Below are 14540 nucleotides of genomic sequence, written 5' to 3' on the forward strand. Positions count from 1 at the left end.
CATGGTATATTCATAATAAAAATAGCAGAACTTGGGGCTGAAGACAATGCATCGTAATCCCAAGGTCAGTGTTGGAACTTCAGTGAGAGCAGATGTGATTTACTCTGAAGTCAGTGTTGGATTGCAAATGGCTGTGTTGCACTGATAAGCAGCAATTGACACCAGCAACCAAAGGGGCAAATCTGCAAGTTCTTACCTGTGTCAACAGGGAAACTGTTGTGATTAATGAAATTTAGAAAGCTGTTACAAGATGCAATGGTTTAGCAGGTGATTAGTGTCAACAACTGGTGGAGTTCACTGTCCCATGGCAACATGGGTATCAGCTGTGTCCATGCTCCTGTGGAGAAGATTAAAAACTGATGGAGAGACCATGGACTTTATATTCATGTCTCTTAACTCTGGCTCTGTCATGTTTGTTTTCTGGTTGTTTTATTTCCTGTACTTCACTCATTAGCTAAACTGCTTTAATATTCTTTAGTTAAGTGGGTGTCATTCCCTATTGATACAGACATTGTGGGAACACTGGTTACTTGGAAGGGGTGGGTTTGCACTCCTCAGGGGAGAACTGCAAAGGACTTTTCTAGACATTTGCTCTGTTTTTGAGCTTCCTAGAGATGCACAGGAAGAGCCTAGTAGTGCAGTTGATTTACCTGGTCATATGAGTTCATGGGTGCAGTGATTGTCTTCCATATGTCTGGGTGACATTGGCTGCTTATCTGAGAAGCCTGAGGAAACAGTTTTGTGCAAGTGAACTGTGCACAAATTAGAGCAGTCAGATCCCTTCCTGTAACAGAACACCTGGGCACAGGGCTTCACTGCAGCCACTTCGCATGTTTTTCTGGCTTCCGACCAGGGGGAAGCAGTAGCAGAGGGCCTGAGCCCCTCTCCACATGCACTCAACTGCAAGCCCCCTCTGTGATGGCCACCCTGACCATGTCCCCAAGGGCAGCACTCTGCTCAGGAGCGTGCAGGTCTCACCCTTGTCCAGCAGAGGTGTGATGAACCACCACTTCCAGCTACTCAGGAGTGCTCACTTCAGCAGTGCTCAAAGCCCTGTGTGCATCTTCCATGTATTGCACCTGCTGCTGCCTAGAAAATAAACCTATGCCCAGTGATTTTGTCGAGAGATCATGCGTAATTATCAAAAAAAGATGCTTGCCTGAATGGAATATTTACCAACATGATTTTGACAACCTGTAATAGCTGGTTGGTGGAAGTGAAATATTTGAACAATGGCTGATACCTTGGTTGCTGAAATGGATTTATAAGAAATACACAGACTTGAGCACAATATGATATGAAAGCTCAGCTTTTAGTTTGCTAGGAGGTGTTGCAGCAGACAGAAATAGATACAAATGATACTGTTACATTTGAAATGGAAAGTGAGCTGTCAGCTACACAGACTACCCAGCCATGCCCCGCGAAGGAGGAGACACTGCTGTTTCCAAGGGTGAAGCATGCAGGTTTGATCCTGCCTTTCTGGGGGTCTCCCACCTGCATCACTTAGCTGAATCCGATGCAGGAGGAAGAACAAGTCTACATCAGGAGACTGCTTTTCTTTACAAATTTGGTAATCTCAAGTTCCTGCAAAAAAGAAATACAGAACTTCAGTGGATTGCCTGTGAATCTCCCACCGCTGGAGATAGTAGTGAAAAAGAGAGAAGAGCTTTGCTGTGCAGCTGGCCAAATAAAGGCTCTTCTTATCCATCCTGCCAGGTGGTTGAAAGAAGAAAATTGCCACATGTGTCCCCATGCCTAGGCCTTGGCAATCTTCCCCACCCTGCCAGTGGTTACAGGATTATTCCCTATGTGCAAGTGGTGTCACTCTGGATATATAAGTAGTTATTTTGTATGGTGGGATGTGTTTGTTTATTTTGCAAGTTGTATGTGACCAAACTCCATGCTTGTGCACAGAGATGTGCATATTCCACACTAGTTGGCTTTTCAGACGCAGGTTTATATTTTCAGAATGATGATCATTGGCTTGCCAGACTGGCCAAATAACCAAGGGCATAGGCTTACACACGTGAAACCTGCATTGGGTTTTCCTTTCCTGAGCTCAGTGTCACCTGCTGGATTTTCCACTCTTCCCTCTACAAATTGAAGTGAGGTATGCTTTGATTGAAGACAAAGCCTGAGGCTACATATAGGAGTTGCTGCAGAAGAGTAAATGTTCTGTGGTACCCAGGAGGTCAGGCAAGAAGATGTAATGATCCCTCCACCTGCCCTGAAACCCAGAGCACTGTAATCTGTCTAATTACCTTTAAATGGAATTGGTCAGTTATGTCTGTATGCCCACACTCAGCAAGGATCCATGAAAGCTTAAATATATTACTGCTTGTTTTTTGTGGCACTTCAAACAAATTTGAAAAATAAAATTTCCCTTTTTTCAACATACCCTTTTTTCTTAACATTCCTGTTTTTGTTGGGTTTTTTTGGTGTGGTTTTTTTTTGTTTTGTTTTGTTTTTTTTAACATACCCTTGTCTTAGAAGCTTAGGAAAATATAAAGCAGCAGGCTGAAAAAGACTACCTTAGTGAGACAGAAAAAGCTCTTGCTGGAGAAATGTGCAGTGTAAGTTTAAGGTGTTTATTTTATATTCCATATAGAGCCTGGAAACACCTGAACTTGCAAAGTGTTTTCTGTTTTGAAGCTGACAATATGCCCTTGAAATTTTTATATGGAAATTAAGTCAGTTACTGTTTCTTGACTGCAGTTCCTGTTTTATTAGGAACACTAAAATGTTAACATGTTGATCAGTATTGATCAGAAGAATCTTTGTGTGATATTATATACAGGGGTTAAAGTATACTGTGTAACTCAGCTGACTGGAATTTGTCCTTCAATAGAATAAAATTTGGCAAGTATTATGAAGTCGGGCAGCCCCACTTTCCCCATCAGTACAATGCCTTGCCTATGGTATTGCTTTGCAATTCATGGATAAAAAAAATCCATTTCTAAATAATACATATGCAATAGCAATCCATAAAGTTCTCATGATGTAAGTAGTGCTACATCTAAAATGCTAATATACTAAATTTGTTGTTATCGATTCATTGTTGTAAATCCAAATAAATACTTGTATTCTGCCTTGTCTCTTGGTTCCCAGCCATTTCAAGTTCTGCTTCTGTCATTGAAATGCTGCTTTTTCTTCTGACTCTTATGATCTCTGTCTGATTTGACTGCTGATATATTATTATCCTTTTTAAATGGTTTGTTATTTCCATTCTGGTTTTCCTTTTTCTTATATTCATCTAGTCCATGTTAAAAGTACAGTGGGTTTGTGATAAACTAATGATAATGTTTCTTTTCTTTTGCATTCTCATTGCAGTTCCTTCCAGTTTGTAATTCACTGTTTTACTACAGCTTTATGTGCTGTGGGTGTTTTACATGAAACATTTGCTACAGCATCATTTTGCATGTGAAAACAGTGGAATGATGACGAGTTCCATTTTGGGCTCTATAATTTTAGTGCATAGTCTTCCTTGGTACTGAAAGGTGATTTGTATGTATAGCTCATGTTTTATGAACCTTATGGTGTTGTATGATCAAGTTGATATTTTACCAAGATAACGGCGGTGGGAATTCTCTCCTCAGGACGTGCATATGGTATTAGTACCACTTAATCAACAACATATTTGAGCATGTTTTTGCTTTGTATTTATGTACTTAGGAGAACATGGCAATACATAGCAGCAGAGTTAGAGGTAGTGTATCTTGTGTTAGTGAGCATGGAGGTAATATCAAAGCACAGGAAAGTTTGGGTTAAGTCTGGAGGTTTGTTTGTCATGATTTTCCTCAGGCTGCCAATAAGCTTTGTTCACAGGGCTGTAGCACACTCACTTGGGCTGGAAGCCAAAGGGGAGATGGGATACACCATATGGGATTGGTGCAGTCAGGGAGCCCAGAGATGTCCAAGAGTATTCCATGCTGTACATGAAGCACTATGGGCCTTGAATGCTTCCACAGCTGGCAGGTGACATAGCTGCTGCCACCTGCAGTTAGGCTGCAGGTTTCAGCCTGGCTTCCAGGGAGATTCCAGTGTGCTAGAGGTAAGCTAGAAATGCATTGCCATGACTGTATCATGAACCTCATAGCTGTCCTTTGTTCAGTCAAGGTTTCTGCTGAGATTTTGAGTGGAGTTTTTGGTACTGGGCTTTTCACTCTGTCATAACTATTTAAAATACATTCAGGAATGCATAAGTATTACATTTTCTCTTGGGTGCTTGTGAATGGAAAGTAATTCCATTAGTGCTGCTTATAGTGAACTGGAAGAAAACAACCCTATATGCAAATCCAAAATGCCCATTCTGTGCAGAGGGCCAAACAAATACGTGTGCAGAACACAGTGATGTGTACAGCTGGTATGAGCGTGCAAACAACTGCCAGCACAAAAGGAGAGTTGGATGATAAATCTGATAAATTTAGATATGTCATCCCACATGTCTGAAAAGGAGGCAAAATAAAATGACTGTCATGCCTTGGAGACCCAGGTATCTTACACTGTATGCACAAGCAAAAATAGTTGCTGAGAAAGATTTCTCCATTTCCCACCCATAAAAATGGCAGGAGACTATTCCTTTTGATCCCACCTTGTCAATTCTGGTTAGGATATTAGCTTCCCAGGGCTGTCTTGTGTGCCTTTGTGCCTTCCTAGAAATCAGGGGTCATTTGTTCAGCTAGAAATAAAGGACTTTGAAGTGTCACCTTTTAGTTTATTATTGTGTCAGCATTAGCTGCTCGGTAAATATTGTCTAATGTTTATTGACCAGAAAAATTGTTGAAAGGCATATATAGGTACAATTTGCCTTCTCACAAAAGCTATCCATGAGGCTGTTCTTTTTGATTTTCCTAAATTAGGAAAATCGGCAATCAAACATTGGAAAGAAATGCTTGTTTCATCAAATCCAGCCCTCTGCCATTTCCAATGACTCTGCCATAGACAGTGGATTTGGGAGGTTTCACTGAAAACTCATTTTTCATGCTTTCACCATGGCACAGTTTTTGACAATACAGCGAACTTAGCTAAAAAACATGTATTTTTTATGTTTCTAACTTCATTCCACCTGGTTTCCTTCTGATTTCACATTCTTCTTCATATGGAAAGTTTGCAGGGTTTGAGTTATATCCACCCGATTAGTATTAAAGACAGTTCCCTTCAAAGGACTTTAATTTGTTTGGGCCTGTGCAGTTAGACTGTAGTCTTACTGCTCCCAGTCTTGAAGTATTTCTGTTTTTCATGCTTATACTCAGGTTTTCTTCAGCAAAGGCTCAAAGGAACTGGGTTATTTTCTCATCTCTTGCACAGAAGGATGGAAGGACCTTGGGTTCATTCTGCCTTTGCTCATCAGCTGTAGGATCTGGGCCAGGTGTTGTCTCTTCAGGATGTGGACTTCCCAGGATCCAGCTGGTTTGTGTTTATCCAGGTCCAGCTGATGCAATCTCTGTTCATTCCTGGGTTTTAGGCCCTGTTAAAATACAAATTACAACTAATGACAACAGAAAAGAGGTTTTGCCTTTCTTGACAGTCATATTGCTGTTGTTCCAGAGATTAATGGGTGGGTTAGCAGCAGTTATACTTTAGCTGGTTGATTATTATTAAACAGAAATAATCTTCAATCACCACTCTTGCTTCTAAAGGCCCTTGGAAGAGAAGCCTGGTGATATGACACAAGCTACTGATTCTCCTGTTTATACTCAGTCAATCTTTGTATAAATAATTATTAAATACTTTCCTAAATATTGTTTATAATGTCTCTGAATTTTTAATTCCATAATTGTAACATGGATGTTATGCAATCATGAATGGGAGTAGATGTGAGTATGAGGAAGGAAACCTTTATAATGTATAATAGTCCACACTAAGATACTAATTCCTAATTTCTGCTAAATTCTAGATTTTGCTCTGATTCAACAAAACACCCAAGCATGTGTAGAACAGTGACATGCACAATTCCTCTGATCTCAAGGAAGAACAAATGAAATAAATCAAACACTTTTAATGCCTTGCTCGCTTTTAAGAGAACAAGTAAATTATTTGCAAAAGGGCAGAGTTGCTCTGTGCTTTTTAAACTAGCAATGTCTAGACTCCTGTGGACTGAGCTTTGTGCTTTTGAATTGTGTTCTGCAAGAGATTAGGTTTGGGGAAATAGCTGAACAAAGTTTTGGTTGAGGCCTGTAAATGTCCCAGTCTTGTATCTGAAGCACAAAATACCCTAGTGATGCACGTGCTAGTTCATTTGTCTCTGTTTTTAATCATTTTTACCTAGAAGCATGTGCTTTTTGTGTTCAGAAGGAATGTTGTACCCCTTGAGAAACAGTCTCTTCTCCTGTTGTGTGTCCCTCCCTTCTGTCCTTACCTGTGGTGCATGCTCTGCTTATTGAACGTGTGGCCTTTCCAGGTGCATGTCTGTATGAACTCCAGTACATCTTAGCTGGTGATAATGAGATTTCTTTCCATCCTTACCTTTAGGTTGTGTGGAGGAAACTTGGAGATGCTGCAGGGTCATGCCCTGGAATTAGACAACATTTGTCAGGAAATCAGTACAAAGGACCTATGTAAAAGGCCCTGAGCAAGTCCTCTCAGAAGAGAAAGTGTTTGAACTGCCAGTGATGGAGAAAGAACTGACTGTGTCCACAGCGACTTCCCAGCTGACGACGGGGTGTCTGTATGCACTATGTGAGACTTGGTTGGAACTGGTGGAGAGTCTGCACAGAGGTCTTTCAGAGGAGCCATGTGGGCAGTGTCCCCCAGTTCTGCTGTGTCAGTATCCTGGCTAGTGAAATGCTGCTGCCACATTGTCACTTCAACAAACCACACTTAGGACTGAGGTATTGCCATCCTTGCTAAAATATAATTAGAGTTCTGCAGGAGTTACATGAAATAAGTTTTATTTTGCTTAGTTACAGTGAATCTCTAGTAAGTCTGAATGAATTTTCCACTGGATTTAACTGAAGTTGTTCACCAGACGGGAGAGACATTGATAAACTGTGCCTTTGGTCTCCGTGGTTTTGAGAAGGTCACTTCTAGGTTACTCACACTTCAGTCTGTAAAATACTGGTTAAAGGTGCTTAGGCAATTTCCAGATTATTTTTTTGCTTTGGTAGAATACCTGTCTTTGGAGGTGCTAAAAGACCATAAAGTCTCCTAACCAGCCAGTAGTGTAGCATAACTACAGTACTTGTAGTGAAACACAATTTCTTTCTAAATGAAAGTAAAGCTAGCTTTCTTTTCCATTCACTTGGATGCACATCTTCTGAAGATGTGTATGATGTCTGCTGCCCTTTAATGAACAAGCTACTTAGGTATTACTATTACAGGTCTCCAATCAGAATTTCCATCAGTTGTTTTTGGAAAGTATTTTCCAGTTGTAAGGATGCTGCTTTCTACTGTTTAATTTTGAGACATGCTGGTTTATTTAACAAAAGCCTATAAGGATCTAAAAGATTGCACTGCATTAAAAAAAAGCTTTTCTCGCTACTGTAGTGTTCTTTCAAAGAAAAAGGTTTTATTATACTTGGAGCATGTCTTTCAATACTAGGAGGCAGAAAGCTCTTCTTCAGATCACCTCAGATTTGACCAGACAGCACCCTAGATGTGCTTAGTTTATTTTTATCTATCTGTCTGATACTATTTGTGTGTATTGAACTGCGATGATAGGTATTTTGTGTATATCTAAAAGCAATGATAATTTCATGTATGAATGTGCAACAGGCTTGTGACTGAATGCTGTTGCTTAACTTTTTATCATAGCTGAGCATCAAACAGACTAATAAAAGTTAAAAAAAATAGGAATGCAACAATTGCTGGGTTTCTGGTTTGTTCTTGGTTGCTAAGATTTGGGCCAAAGTCAGAATCTCTGTTTCCTCTCAGCTTGCAACATGCTGTATTTGTGGGCTATTTGCAGTGGAATGTAGCTTGGTCACTGTACAACCTTTTGTTATATAGGTGTATGATGTAAGCTGCTAATTGTCTTCAGAAAAAGTGTGTTAATTTGCAGCTGTAGTTATTTTGGTTTCTGTTGTTATTTTTACTTGGTACCATTTGACATAAGGCTTCTGATCCAGCATTGCTTTCTAAGACAAAATTCCTGTTCACCCCATCTCCTTGAGTTGGAAAAGCAGAATCCTGCCTTCCAGTTTGAAACATTGCACTCTTGCATATGTTCTTATATATTACCCAGCCCAAACAGTTGTCTGTTACCTTTACATGTTGTTTTCTCCCATACATGTTGTTTGCATAGTTAAACTTAAATTGTTGTATTCCTATATATATATATGTATGAAAAAAGTAAGACTTGTACTTGTGCCTGCAGAATGTATGTGCAGGGGCTAATTTGAGGGACAGTGGTCTTTTGACATTACACTTGTGTAAATTTTGATACTGTATTAAAGCTATTTTTTTACAGTTCTGCATACAATTGGGTATCAAGTATCTGTGTTCATCTTAACAATGGTAATAAATTATAGAATCTTACTGTTGTTTGCTCTCCTTTAATGACTGAAGTTGCAAGGCACTCAGGTTCACGTGTTTGCTCTGAAGAAGCTGTTTGAAATGATTCCTCCTTGGCTGAGAAATTAGCTGCATGTTGTGAATTTTTGTTAACTTTGTCTTCAGGTGTCTTAAAAAATTCTAGATATGTGGACTTGCTTTTCTCTTTTATGCTACTTGAGGTGGCTGCTGTATGTATTTATATATTGGCAGAGGGGCACCAGGTTGCCACCAGCCACATGCCCCAGGTGTGGGGTGTTGAGTCTCCAGTTGTGCTGCAAGGGCCCCTCCCCCTTCCTGCACAGTGCAGCTCTGAGGTGAGGACAAGGCAACATGGAGCTCCTGGAGCTGTTTTTGCTCAGGTAAGAGTGGTAGGTGTGCTTGTGGTGCTGAGGGAGGCTGGTTGTGTCCTGCTGTGTGTTGGTGGCCTCCTGTGCCCACCACCCCTGTGCCTCAGGACTGGGCTCCCCTCATGGGATGTGTGTATCAGGGGAAGGAGCAGTGAAAGGGCTCGTGCTGGTGCTAGGGAGCAGAAAACTTGCTCTAAATTTTATGAAAAAGAAATTGCTTCATACAATCAGTATATTGAAGCTAATCACTCCTCTGGGGGCTCCTAAAAATACAGCTTACTAAGAAGAGAGAGTGGGCAGTGCATGGAGAAGAGGGTCAGTGCTCTTGAGGAGTTCTGTAGTCTCCTGGAATGCCTCTGTGCTAATCAATTAAAATTGCTATAGCAGCTAGAGTCTTGCTCTCTGCCCACACATTTTGGTGTTTTTCAGTAAAATGTAACCACACCAAGCCTCATGGACTCTTCATTCAGTTGTTTTTAGCATAATTCTGCTTCAGTTGAAAATTTATACATGTCATTATGGGGCCATTCCCAGCTTCTGAGCTGAGCATGAATGAGCTGTAAAATTCGCTAGGCTGGTGAATTGTAGATAGCACTCATGTAGCAGAAGTAGTGAGGGGATTTTGCATTCTGGAGTGGAGAAAAGCTGCTTTGCTGAAGGGTCAGAAGGTAAAGAATGGCAGTTTGTTTTTCAGCAAGTGAATGGTTTTGGTAGAGCCCGTTCCCCAAAGGTGCAGTTGATGGACATGTTTATGAGCATGGCAGGAAGCCAGTGTGCCCTTTTTAACATTTTGAGTGCAGCCAGCCCAAACAGCCTCTGTGGGATGGGGACAGCACCTGGCCTTGTGCTCCTTTGTGCTGCCTGAACCTCCCAAACACCCCACAGGCTTTCCGTGTTGCTGTTGGGTGCCTCCTCAACAAATACCACTCTTGCCAGGGCACTGGTTCATTTAATTCTTTATGTTTTTGAAATAAGTCCCAGGGTGGTGTGAATCCTTCATACTGAATTCAGCAGTTTGATATAGAAAAAAGTGGCTCAGCCGCTCTTTTTTTCCCCACTTCTTGGGAGGAAGGGGATCTGGATAAGACTGTCTTTTATTGTGAACTCTTGTAGGACAGAGTAGCAAATGCAGCTACTAGGTATATAATGCCAAGAGCTCCTTATATCTCCACACTTGTGTTTTCCAGGTTCAGGTGAACCATGTACACAGCCATGAGTGTCCTCAAGGCAGCAACTAGCTCTATGGCTCTGGTCATCCAAAAACCTGAAGGTAAGAACAGCAGACTCAGCAGCAGCTCTGCCTGGATTTCATAAATAGAAGTTCTGGTTTATATAATCAACAAACAAACAGGTGTTTGTTAGGCTGCCTCATGATTATGGTACGTTCTAGCACATGCAGGCAGACCCAGAAGTGATCACAAGATGGTGTTTGCCAGAGATGACAACTCCCATCTGATATATGCAGTATTGGAAGTGAGGGGGAAAGAGAAACTGCAAAAAGAGGAAAGAGGAGTTAATCTTGCTAGTAGTAACTTTAAGAAACAAAGGAAAACACCTTCCTCCCCTCCTCCTTGGTGACTCCAGACTCTTCATGGGTTTTTTATATCCTAGAAATAGCAGGTGTGGCTGAGGTTTTCAGTATGTGGGAGAGAAACATTAGTAATTAGAAAACTGCAAAATATTCATGGGGGATGAAGAAAAATAAATAAAATCCTAGCATCTTCTGATATTTGCATGAGGTCTTTGCTGGCTGTGCTGCAGCCAGGATTTGGGTAGCTTCAGCCCTGTCCAAGTATTTGTGGTTCTTCTCATGCTACTGGCTGGTGGAGAGGGACCCCAGGGAATTAATTATGTGCTTCCATCTGAAACAGCTTCCTGAACACCTGGTTCACAAAGAAGTGCCAAAATAATAACAATTAATTATTTAATATGTTTCTTAGAACATGATAATTACTCTCCACTTGAATAAGAATTTGTTACAAGTATCTCTTCAATCCAGTGGCCATGGTACTGAAATCTGGAGTTTCTTTTGTGGATTTTACTCTGCTAGTGTGAACAGGTTGAATTCAAATTTGAAAAAAACTTATAAATAAGTCTTCAGATGAAAAAGTGAAGGAAAAAATAACCCTTCCCTAGACTCAGGGAAGAAAGAGGACAAAGGGAAGTGGGGTGGGGACCTTTCCTCCCAGGATCCAGACTGCAGGTGAATCTTGTGCAGTGCTGATGTGACTAGTGGTGCAGCCCAGTTGCTCTGGATCTCACCTGTGCACATGGCAATCAAAAATAATCTGGAGAAAGGCTGTGTGAGAAAGATGATGATTTAATATTTTCATATGTGATTTTATAGATTTAATTTTTTTAAAACATTGCTCTTGTTAAATGCCAGAGGACAAGGTTGGATCATTAGCAGTAGTGTTCCCTGGGACCGAACACCTCAGCTGGAGAGCAGGAGGAGGTTGATGGCACTTTTTTTTCCAGAAGCTTTGAAAGTCCCTAGTGACATGAGGACATTTTGGCTCAGGTGAGTGCAATGAGCCCTGTTAAACCATAGCATCACTCATGGCTTAAGCATAAAGGTCGGAGTGAAAGAAAAACACTGAATTTTGAGGATGCCTTTCAAAATTGGATCTGGTTTGTTGTCAGAGTGGTGGGAATTGGCTTGAACATAAATCTGTGGCATGGAGCTGTTAAGCTGCTCTGTTTACACAAGCATTAGACTTCATAAGAGAGGAAATACATCATCTAAAAATATGCTATTTTTCTCCCCCTGCTGAAGGGGAAGTTGTCATGGCCTATTGCATGTGCCCATTTAGAAAGCCCCAGAGCACCCCAGAGCCCACCCTACACAACCTTGAAAATCCCAGGAAAAGCACACCATGAAACATGGAAATGTTTCCATGGGAACAGTTCCCTGACTCCTGCTAGTAGAACAGACCTATAACACAAATGGTAACAGGTCCCGATTTCTGCACCAAACTACAAACAGTGAATGCTACGAAGGGAACCAGTAAAGAGCAGCAGTGTAAATCAACAAAACTGCTAAATTCGGTATGTGCGTGCCTCGCCAAAAAAACATGAGCATATAAGCAAAACCGTTGGGATTAAAAAAAGAGAGATCATTTTAATTACAGCACATTCAGCCAACATAAACCCCATGGACTGAGTGAAATCAGGTTTGCTCTTCTGACGCGCAGCAGGAAACCCTGTAGCAGATCAAATACGTTCAGGGAGGCTGTCTTGCTAATTGCCACTCCCAGCTGAGCCAAAGCAAACTATTTAGACAAAGGAGAGAATTCACTTTTTATTTAGGATTAATTATGAAATAGCATGTCTGGATGGGCTTCACAACAACACTACATTTCCTGGGGAAAAAAAATGTAGTTATAATCCTGTGGAATAACTAGAGAATAAACCCCTTGCTTCAGGCTGGAACCCCAACATGTGCTTACAATTAAGTGCAAGATTAATGATGTCTCAGATAATGCCTTTCCTTCAATCATGGCAGATTATTAAACTCATTTTAAAGCCTTCTTTACAAGCATTCTTGCATGTTCTTGCCTTACACCAGTGTTAAAGCAATGCATTATTTTCTTTCTGTTCTGATTGTCACACTTCCTCTTGTGGTTGTGGTTTTTTTTATTAGTATTAATTTTTAAGCCTGCTTTTATGGTCTTTTTGCAGCATCCATTTGGCTTCTTGCTTAAGATTCTGAAGTTTTACACTGGGTATTTTGGGGCTTGGATACATGGTTTGGGCACTCTCACTTTTTGCTGCAAAGAGCCTTTAATAATGATGCATGTATTAAGAGTTGCCACTGAACACATGCACAATATAGTAAGAGAATAGTATATATTATTGGTTTTGTTGTTGTTGGGGTGAATAGATAGCATGCTACACCCTCCCTTTAGCTCAGGTGCTCACATGTGCTCTGTGGGTCTGTGTGGAGATATGCACGTGTGCACACCAGGCTTTATTTGAAGGTCACTGAAACAAGCAGGACTTAGGTTAGCATGTGGTCGGGTGCGTAGTGCAGTTAGATGGTGTTGCAGATGGGATGTTGTGTGTTTCTGAGCAGTCGGTTCTCTGCTATAGTGCCCCAAAGGCAGCATGTTTCTCTTGGGAAGACTCTCAGCACAGTTTTTTGGCTTTCCTAATCAGGATACTCGTATCAAACATGTAAAAAGAGGACCCAAAGTAAAGTGAAAAGCAAAAAGGTCTGTAGCCAAGCTCCTTATTTGTATCTTGGCCTTCAGAGGCATCTGAATTGAGTGGTTTCAAAGTCAATCACGTTCCTTGGGATGGCCTGCTCCTCACAGACACCTGCTAAACAAGAGATTTTGCTTCCCAGAGTTGAATTATAGCTAGAAATTTTTGTTAAAATGTTCATCTTAACTGTTTCACTAATAACTTTAAAAGGGGGAGGAAAGGTAAAATCATGATGAATGATTAAACCTTGTCTCCATGAATTCCATTCATAACTTTAGGGGGAAAATGAAATAGATATTGAAAGCAGTATACTCCAATATTGCTTCACTAGAAAAACAAAGCTACATAATTAGCATTTCACTGCTTTGTTCTGTACAGGAACAAATCCACTCTGTATCTGAAGGTGCCACAAACCATCAGGAGGCACTATCAGGTCCCCATAGTTGGGGCAAACCTTTGTTGCATCCCATAGGAAGAGGCTGGTCAGTGTGTCTCTGCTCCCAGGGCGCAATGTGGCAAAGCAGAACTGTTCCCTTGTTTGCTTGGAAAGGGCTGTTTGGGCTTGATGCACCGTACAGGATTTGGAGCCACATGCGTAACTGGGCGGAGAGGGAGAAAGGCAGGAAAGCACCAGTATATTTCTGTAATAGTAAATTATGCCATATGGTACCTGGAGTCCAGTCTGTAAAATCTGTATTGACCCCCATAGCATGTGGCTGTAATTACGGTGTTCACCAGAGCGGGTCTGCCCAGTGATTACATATCAGGGCCTGACTGCAGGTGACACCGGAGGAAAGGGGTCAGGCACATGAGAACCTTGACAAGCCACTTGTGGACAGACAAGCTGTTACCACAATTTAAACAGGCTTTGGAAAACATGCTGGAACAATTCACAACAAGCAAACAGGGTAGGAGTAGCCTGTAATCATCTGCAGGAGAAGCTGTTGCTGTCGGCTGTGGCATATGCCAGCAGGGAACTGCATGGACCAGACTCTTGGGCTGGACCACACCAGTTGTGCTGGGTTCATCCCTGTGTGCTGGTCTCCCCTTACCCACTGCAGCACTGCCCTGTGTTCAATCCAGTTCGGTTGTCCTCATGGTGAAAAAGTTTTCCTTATGTCTGCCCAGAATTTCCTGCATTCCCATTTGTCTCGCATCCTCTCTGGACGGGCACTGGGCACCTCTGGGGAGAGACACACCTTGTGCTCCAGCCCCTGGCCATCCTGGTGGACTCATTCCAGTATGTCCATCTGTGCAGCCAAAAACTGGACCCAGCACTTCAGATGTCTGACCAGCGCTAAGCTAAGAAGAAGGATCACCTCCCTCAGCCCTATTTTATAAGCCCTATAATATTGTGGCAACAGAGGCTGTGTTAGTACCCTAACAGAATGGGAACTACAGGAATATTCATATATAGCATCCATAATCCATGTCCATAATGCTTCTGTTAAGTAATAACTGCTGTGGCCAGCAAAATGTTTTTGCAAGCACTAA

General features: G+C 41.5%; 1 protein-coding gene across 4 annotated transcripts in view; it reads left to right on the forward strand.

The window, feature by feature from the left end:
• The window catches only part of CCDC85A (coiled-coil domain containing 85A), a 77596-nt gene extending 69121 nt beyond the window's left edge, over positions 1 to 8475 (forward strand). For 3 of the 4 annotated variants that reach the window (XM_051615395.1, XM_051615398.1, XM_051615396.1), the window contains one exon: positions 6472 to 8475. In XM_051615395.1, coding sequence (XP_051471355.1) covers positions 6472 to 6561 — 90 coding nt within the window. In that variant the 3' untranslated portion in view covers positions 6562 to 8475. Of the gene's footprint in view, positions 1 to 5252; positions 5410 to 6471 lie in introns of all 4 variants that reach the window. The other variant, XM_051615394.1, reaches the window with a different exon arrangement.
• The last annotated feature ends 6065 nt before the right edge of the window (positions 8476 to 14540 follow it).

Source organism: Apus apus, chromosome 3 (assembly GCF_020740795.1).
Source record: "Apus apus isolate bApuApu2 chromosome 3, bApuApu2.pri.cur, whole genome shotgun sequence".
Lineage (NCBI taxonomy): Eukaryota > Metazoa > Chordata > Aves > Apodiformes > Apodidae > Apus > Apus apus.